This window comes from Chrysochloris asiatica, unplaced genomic scaffold (genome assembly GCF_000296735.1).
Source record: "Chrysochloris asiatica unplaced genomic scaffold, ChrAsi1.0 scaffold00030, whole genome shotgun sequence".
Taxonomy (NCBI): Eukaryota; Metazoa; Chordata; class Mammalia; order Afrosoricida; family Chrysochloridae; genus Chrysochloris; species Chrysochloris asiatica.
The window spans coordinates 18,723,019-18,732,053 of record NW_006408548.1 but is presented as its reverse complement, the minus strand read 5'-3'; the positions used below and the strand labels follow the sequence as shown (position 1 = coordinate 18,732,053).

The 9,035-nt window shown below is 47.1% G+C and overlaps 1 protein-coding gene across 1 annotated transcript in view; it reads left to right on the top strand.

Moving 5' to 3' along the window:
• Positions 1–2,683: 2,683 nt before the first annotated feature.
• NR1D2 (nuclear receptor subfamily 1, group D, member 2) overlaps positions 2,684–9,035 on the top strand; it is a 40,490-nt gene continuing 34,138 nt past the window's right edge. Inside the window, exon 1 of the mRNA XM_006851627.1 lies at positions 2,684–2,983. Coding sequence (XP_006851689.1) covers positions 2,968–2,983 — 16 coding nt within the window. The 5' untranslated portion in view covers positions 2,684–2,967. The remainder of the gene's footprint in view (positions 2,984–9,035) is intronic.

Here is a 9,035-nt window from a genome sequence, read left to right as displayed (position 1 = left end):
TACTGTGGAAAAGAGGGCCTGATTTCCTTGATGGGATCCTGGTGTGGTGCTGTCAGAGATGCACTGGATTTCAAACCACCAAGTCAGTTGTTCAAAGCCACCAGCTGCTCCTTGGAAATCCTGTACAGGGTCGCTATGAGTCCAAACCGACTGGATGGCATATAATAACATTTCCTTTCTTGTTTTGAAATGTAAATGGCATGGCAATGCAGGATAATGCTCTAGACTGCAAGTCAGTTTGAACCTCAAGGTTGGTGGTTAAAACTTACCAGCGATTCCTAGGAAACCCTACACAGAGACACAGGGTTGCTATGAGTCGGAATCGACTCGACGGCACTTAACAACAACAACAATGCTCTTTCATGATTTCTGCCTCTTAGACTGTTAATTAGCCTCATTTTATTTGTGTAGAATCAGATGGTGGTTACTACATAAAATTTAAAAAGCAAGCTACAAAGTGTGGTTTGAGGAACTCTCATATCAGCATTGTTGTTGTCGTTGTTAAGTGCCGTCGAGTCGGTTCGGACCCATAGCGACCCTGTACAGGGTTTCCGAGGGTGTAAATCCTTACGGGAGTAGAAAGCCTCATCTTTCTCCCGCGGAGCAGCTGGTAGTTTCGACCCGCTGACCTTAAGGTTCGCAGCCCGATTCATAACCACTACGCTACCAGAGCTAAAACCCCTGAGGTAGGGAAGAGGACCACTGTGCTTAGACACTGTGCTTAGATGGATTAGGTGTCAGGAGAGCCTTTGGAGAGAAAAGCAGGGTCCTGGTGAGGTGCTGTAGGATCAGCACTGAACTGCTAACTTCGAGGTCAGCAGTTCAAATCTACCAGCTGCTCCTTGGAAACCCTATGGTTGTGGTTGTGGTATGTCGAGGAGTTGGTTCCAACTCATAGTGGCCCCTGTATAGGATTTTTTAGGCTGTAAATATTTACAGGAGCAGAAAGCCTCATCTTTCTGCCATGGGGCGTGCTCGGTCGTTTTGAATTGCTACAATACCAGAGCTTCTTTGGAAACCCTATATAAGGATGCTAAAAGTCAGAATTGACTCCAAGGCACTTAACAACAACCACGTGGGACTTTAGAGGACAGGGCAAGGCATTTCAAAGAGCAACAGGAACCAGAGGGTTTTGATCAGAGTAATCAGATCTCATTTACATTTTAAATTAACACTCTTGACAGATGACTGGAGAAGGCACTGTAGGTTCACACAAGGAGCTGTCAAATCGGTTCCAACTCATAGTGACCCTGTACAGGGTTTCCGAGGCTGTACATCTTTAGGGGAGCAGAAAACCTCATCTTTATCCCGCGGAACAGCTTATTTTGAAGCTAGAAAAGCTCTCAGATTTTAATGAATTGAATGGAGTAAAAGAGTAGTGAAAGAGAGGGAGAGAGAGATATGATACCTAATATAGTGGTATCAGGAACTGACAGATTTAGGGAAATAGTAAATATTGAGATGCGGAAGGAATGTGTGCAAGGTCAGTTTGAACTGTTGTGTTGGTGGTTCAAATTCACCAGCCGCTCCTCGGAAACCCTATACGGGGTCGCTATGCGTCGGAACTGACTTGACGGCACTTAACAACAACAACCTCCTATACTGTGAACCACGAAGTCAACAGATGAAACTACTACACCAGCTGCTTCTTGGAAACCCTATATAAGGTCTTTCTGAGGCGGACCCGACTTACCGCACTTAACAACCACCACCACCTATTTGGAGTCCCGACCTGGAGCTGTCAGATAAGCACTAGATCACAAAGTTGGTTTGAACCGCAAGATGGCAGCTCAAACCCACCAGCGTCTCCTCAGAAGCCGTATATGTTAGGAGTCGGAACCAACTCGACGGCACTTAAAAACAACAATCTACTATGTGGAGTTCTGGTGTGGCACTATAGTTTGAGCACTGAACTTCTAACCACGGGTCAGCGGTTCAAATCCATGAGCTGCTCCTATGAGTCAGAGCCAATTTAATACCACTTAGTGGCGCTGTGGGTTAATGCGCCAGACTGCAAAGCCGTTTGAACTGCTAGGTCGTCGCTCCTCCGAAACCCTATATAGGGTCGCTACGGTTCGGAACCGACTCGACAGTACTTCACAACAACAAGGGGACATAATCAAACAGGCTGCTGGATGTAGAACCGGAGCTCAGAGGGAAGTAAATTTGGGACTCAACACAACACAGTTGTACTGACGCTATGGAACTGGATAAAGTCAACCAGGAGGTATAGAGCGAAGAGAAAAGGTTGTCGCTCAGTGCCCAGCGTTTATAGAGGTCGGCAGGGTGGCAGAGCCGGACCTGGAAGGTCATGGATTGGACGCAGGCCGGGGTCCTTGTGGGCGGCCCTGCCCGACGCCCCAGGAGGTTCTTGGTGACAAAGCGAGGTAACCTGAGGTAGCACTAAGTGGTAGGCATGACTGGGAGGGAGGCGGGGACTCCCAGCTCATGGCGGGAAAGTCAGGCGTTGGAGGCAGAGGAGGTAAAAAGGGGAAAAAGAGAAGCAGGGGTACTAGGAGTGAAGTGGGCAGGGGCGTGGGAGGAGCGGCAAGCTGGGGAAAAGGAGCCTGAGGGGAGGGGGCGGGGCCGGGGTGGCAGGAGGGGCGGAGCCGCTGCAGCGGCCGGCCGGCCGGGGCGGGTAGAGGGAGTGGGGGTGTGTGTGTGCGCAGGTCACATGGTCGCTGCTGCCCTCCCCGTCAGCCGCCTTCGCCGCCGCGGTACGCTGGCTGCAGGAAGCCGCTGCGCCGCCGCTTTGTTGTCAGGGACCCTGGGAGGAGTGCCGCTCGCTGGCCGTCGCTCTCTTTACTGTAGCCCACTCTGTGGTCGCGGGGTCCGGGCGCCCTGCCCATGAGGGGGCCCCGCGACCACCGCTGCTCCCAAACCGGGGCGGTGCAACGCTGAAGCGGCGGCGGCGGCGCTGCCCCTTTGCTGGAAGCGGGAGGACTCAGCTCCCATTCTCGGGGCAACATGGAGGTGAATGCGGGTAAGAGCCTGACTGCGGCGGGTGGGAGCGGCGGAGGGGGTGAGTGGAGTCCGTTGGGCATTACGCGGGGCGGCGGCGGGGGTGGCTCGGGGCAGACGGAGTGGGACGCTAAGCGCCGGCAGTCCGCCTCAGGCTCCGCTTCGGTCGACCACCGAACCCGCCCTCTCGACTTCCTGAACGCCGCAGCGCTGCCCAGAGGCGCCCGGCACCCCCCTCACATGGCCTGGCCGCGCGAGCCACGTGCGTGCTGTGTTTACGTTCGGCGGCGCGCGGGCACCGGTTGGCTGGGCGGGCCAGTGACGCTGCATTACATAATGGGTGCTGAGGCGGTGGCGGCGGGCGGGGACACGTGAGGCCGCTTGGCTCCGTGACCCACATTCCCCGGGGCCACAAGGACACGTGGGAGGTGAGTGCGCGCGCTTGTGTGCGCGCACGCGCGCCTGCTGGGAACGCCGCAACCTCTTGGGAGGCCCCTCCCCTTTGGAACCCTCCAGGCTGTGACGTGACTGCAATCCCTCCGCCTCCCCCAGGGTGCTCACTGCGGAGGAGGACGCTTGTGCGTGCCCGTTTAGCCCTGCGGTGAGTGTCTGGCGCCGCAGTGCAGGGGCTCCTTCCTACCCGCACTCGGAGATGACCCTGAAGTGTGGAGATCGAGTAGGCAGGCAGGCTGGCCGACGACGTCCTGGGGAAGGCTTATCTTGCGAGGAAGTGTAGGGCAAGACACTGGCCAAGGGAGGTGCCTCCTGGAAGGCGCGGGGCTTCCCTACAACAAGGTGCCTAGATCCCGGGGCTACGTGCCGAAGGGATCGTACTTAACCGTTGTTCTGTGGCTGCTTTACTCTTTATACAAGCACACACAGTTTCTTCGGGGCCACAACCTGTGTCATATACTCTCAGTTATAAAAAACGGAAAATTCTCTCTGATCGAGAGCCTTATTATAAAATGGTCAGACCCGCTGTCATTCAGCTCACGATCAGGATGACTCACATGATTGTAGGTCACTTGGAGACGTTATATAAGACAGGTCGTTGCTCATTTAAACGATTTTTTTAAAGCCTGTTGGTCAGTGACTTTCTGAAGCTGATGAAGACAATTTTGCATTTACAAATTTGTATGTTATATTTCAGAAGAGCATTGCTACAGAACAGTTGTGTTCCCGCCAATCTTTTTTCTGTCCCCAAACAAGTAATGTCCCTTAGATCTGTTTTGCGGCGCTGTAGGATAAACACTGGACTGTTGACTGCAAGGTTAGCGGTTCAAACACACTAGCCGTCCCTTGGGAACCCTACTCAGGGTCGCTATGAATCAACTTGATGGCGCTTAACAATAATTTAACCTGTCTACTCTGTAACATGAACCGACTCGATGGCACTTAACAACAACAACAACTCTAATATAAGGAGCTCTGGTAGCGTAGTGGATATGAATCGGGCTGTGAACCTCAATGTCAGCAGTTCGAAACTACCAGCTGCTCCAAGGGAGAAAGCTGAGGCTTTCTGCTCCTGTAAAGATTAACAGCCTCGGAAACCCTGTTCAGGGTCGCTTTGGGTCGGAACCGACTCTATGGCACTTAACAACACTGTCACATGGGTTGCTATGAGTTGAAAATAGGTTCTGTGGCTCTCAACAACGGACCCAAACAAAGCGAGTTTTACAGAAGAAGCCACATATTAATTTTTTTTGAAGTTTATTTGGTCCTCCAAAAACTGCATCTTGATAACAAATGTATGAATTTTAAGTTAGTAGCAAAAAGAGTCAATTTCCAAAAATGTTTTAATTATCTAGGGACCTAGATAACCTGTGAGGGTATATATATATATTTTTTAAACCCAAAAGATAAATGATAGGTACTTCAGGTGAGTTCAGCCTCTTCTCACTTAGTCTTCATCAGTTACGGCCTTATGAGGTGGTCTGGTTCATGATTAGAAACATTCTTTTTAGGGTATGAAATCACAGATCTTAATCTTGTCTTTTGGACCCACAAATTATAAAACTTCCTCTGGATGACTATTGATCTCTATCCTGCAGTTCTTCCGTTTCCAGTTCTCATTCCCTAGTCGTCACTCAGCTTTGTTTCTCCTGATCACACCTAATTGTTGTTGTTAAGTGCTGTCCAGTCATAGTGACCCAGTGTAGGGTTTCCGAGGAGGAGCAAGCAGCTGGTGAGCTTGAGCTGCCTACTTTGCAGTTCAAACGGCTTTGCAGTCTGGCGCATTAACCCACAGCGACACCCTGAGACTCGGATCAGACCTCCTACTGGTTATTTTTTGGGGGTTCGTACTCGGAAGTGAACAGGTTCCTGTGGAAGTAGTTTCAACATTACCAGGTTCCTAGTTGCCGCTTTCTTTTGGATCCTGTTGTAATAAACAACTCTTGTTAGATTTAGCAGATATAGTTTATTTTTAAAATAAAGTAGGACCCCAGGATACTAAGGAGATTCCCAATGTGACTAATTCATATTTGTAGGTAAATTGAAACAGGAGCATAGAGTTCTTCCTTAGGCTTGCTGTAGTGCAAGAAAAGGCTGGGAGCCTTTTCAGTGATTTAAAAGCTGCACTTCACCAAGTGAAAGTGATTGTAATGAATTTGTTGTTAGGGGAGTTGGGGGTTGGTCCAATCATGTGGAAGTTAGGACACATTTACATATCATTAAAGGGCTAGTACAGGTTGTCTAAATCAGACTATCAGATGATGGTGATTGGAAACTACTTGTACCGGATCATTGTCCTTGGAAAAAAACGGGATTAGGCTCTTCCCAAATCTCTGGTCACAACATTTTAACCAGTGGATTAAGGTACAGCCTTGTTAAATGCCCCCAACTAAAGCAGTGGGGAATTCAGACATGGTGCTGTAGGATAGCACTGGACTGCAAGGTCGGTTTGAACCACAAGGTCGGCTGTTCAAACTCACCACTCATTGAAAATCCTTTACAAGGGTTGCTGTGAGTCAGAACAAATATGAGTATATTTGTTTAAAGACACCTTATTTAATAAGTTAATCCATTAATAATGAGTTCATGGTGAACAACACTATTCTTATGACTGAACAAAGCATATCATGTATTTTCTCTGTAAGGCACGTCACAGCCTACTTGCATTTCGCAACACTAGTCAGCACTTACTGTTGTTGCTGTTGTTAGTGCCATTGAGTCCGTTCTGACTCTCAGCGGCACTTAACAACGACAAGGGTAAATAAATCTTCGCTTGTGAGAGAAACAGCAAGATAATGGGAAGAAGAATCAGAAGTGTAATAGGAAGTTGCTTGAGGAGTCGCTGGGGTTGAGGACTTTGGATGCAGTCTTGGTGTGGGGCTGAAGGACAATGCGGTGAATGACAAAGTTCGTTTAAACTGCAAGGTCAGAAGTTCAAACCCACCTGCTGCTCCTCAGAAATCTTATACAAGGTTACTATGGGTTAGAACGGACTTGATGGCACTTAACAAGAACAATAACAGTATAGAATTAGAAGCCCTGGTGTGGTGCTGCAAGATATACACTGGACTGAAAGGTCAGTTTGAACCGCAAGGCTAGTGGTTCAAACTCACCAACCACTCCTAGGAAACCCTATACAATGTCACTGTGAGAGGATCTGACTCAACAGCACTTAACAACTACGACAACAATGTAGAATTAAGAACTTTCAGCTCAACCATTGGGTTCATATGATATATTCAAAAATGAAGAAATAAAGGGATCGGAAGAGTTAGTTTTGTATATTCTGATTGCACTCTTTGAGTATAATTATTGGTAAAGTAGTGGTAAACTACTCGTGTATGCCAGGCCCTTTATATGTACTACTGCCTTGATTCCTTATTACCTCTATGAAGAAAGGTACTGTTACCATTATCTTAAAGGTGAGGGGTTTAGTAAATTGAAGTTAACTTGCCCAAGGGGGAGGGGCAGTCAGAATTTGAAACCACAGAGTCCTCTCCTATAGCACAAACTGTTAATTGTGCTGTAATAAGCCTGTATGGAGCCCTGGTGTGCAGCTGTGGGTTAATGCTCTGGACTGCAAAATTGGTTTGATCCACAGGTTGATGGTTCAAGCTTACCGGCTGCTCTTTGGAAACCCTATACAGGGTCGCTATGGGTTGGAACTGACTTGATGGTGCTTAATAACAACACATATGCTTATATAGCATTTAAAAGGTTATATGAGACTTGGTGGCTGGCTCTGTTCGGGTGAAGGAGCTTCTGTATGGGTCTATTTGGTTTGAAGTGGTGTAGAGTCATAGTTGGTGGAAAGGACATGTGTTGGCAGAGCCTCCCAATTTAATCATGCATTGCTAGTCAAGTCTAGTTTTTTTTTCAGATACCAGATTATACTTGATAATCTCTTTCCAGAAATTTACATGGAAATATTATTTTATGTTTTCATTCCATTTTTCTCATATATAACCTTTTACATGGAGTTCTTACGTGGCGCTGTAGGATAAGCACTTGACCGCAAAGGTGATTTGAACTGCAAGGTCGGTGGTTCAGACTGACCAGATGCTATTTGGAAGCCCCCTACTGGGTTGCTATGAGTCGGAACAGACTTGACAGTACTTAGTAACAATAAAGCTCTTACATGGAGTCTTGGTGTTGCACTGTAGTAAAGCATCAGAAAGCTTTATCTTTCTGTAGCATTCATTAATACTCAATTTTAAAACAAGAAAATGGAAGCTCTTTTGTAAAAATGTTTTGTTCTAAGTCACAAGACAAAAACATACAGTCATGAGTTGAAGTCTGATCAGGATGGTAGACACAGTGGGAGGGGTTGTTGATGGGTAAGCCTGGAATTGGGGTAAGAAAGCCATAGTATTATGCAGGGATAGTAAGTGCTTCCTTTGTTGTTGTTACGTACCATCGAGTTGGTTCCAACTCATAGTGACTCTATATAGGATTTCTGAGGAGTGACTGCTGAGGTTGAACCGCTGACCTTGCAGTTCAAACCGACGTTGCAGTCCAGTGCATTAACCCCACAACGCCATACCAGGGCTCCTGCTGCTGCTGTTGAATACCGTGGAGTGAGTTCCAACTCATAGTGACCCTATACAGGGTTTTTGAGGCTGCAAATCTTAATGGGAGCACAAAGCCTTGTCTTTCTCCTGCGGAACAGCTGGTAGTTTCAAACTGCTGACCTTGAGGTTAGCAGCCAGATTCATAACCACTACGCTACCAAAGCTCCTTACCAGGACTCCTAGCAGAGTACAAAACTGAATACTGACTTCTGGCCTGGCTGAAGTTGACCACTGGGTTTGCTGTAGCCTGGGAATTTGGCTCAGTTCCAGGATTCCTTTCAACTAAAAATAGAGAAGATTGTGCCTCAGCTAATTTTATCTTGAGGCACCTAAGAATTAGGTTCTGCCCGATTGTGGAGGTGGTGGAACTTGATGGTTTGGTGATTTTACCTTTCCTGCTTTATCATCAGAAAACTGTGCAAAAACACTTTAACAATCCCATTTATGAACACTGCTTCATTTAGATCTATTAAATCCGGGCAGATATTCCCATTTTGTAGAAGATGACTCTGGCTTAGAGAGACTGAAAGTGATTTACTTGTCTAGATTATCTCAGTAAGACCTAATAGTCAGTACGAGGCTAAGTCAAAAAGTATTGCTTATGAGGGTTTTAGTTCATTTGTGGGTTTATTCCAAACAGACATTATTTAAACATGTCTCAGTGCTTGGCTGCAGAAAAGCTCTTTCAGTATACACTTGTCTTAGTTTTGTTAGGATGTGCAAAATGTGACATCCACCATTCCTCCCATAGCACTTTACCCAGCTGGGTTCGATAAGTCATTGCAATGGCCACATAGAATTTAGACACTGTCATATTCACAGTTATGTGGCTTAATAGAGAAGTTAACAGGATAAAATCCCAGGCCAGAAATGTTCAGGACACAGGTTTTTGTTTTGTTTTTAATGTTTTATTGTGAATTATGTGATCGTTTACATGGGAGAGCATCAGTTTTACATTCATCCTGTCATATATCATTTCATTGCCGTGGTTACAGTCCCCTCTGTGCATCATCAACCAACCAAAAGGTATACCCTGTAAGCCAACCTCCC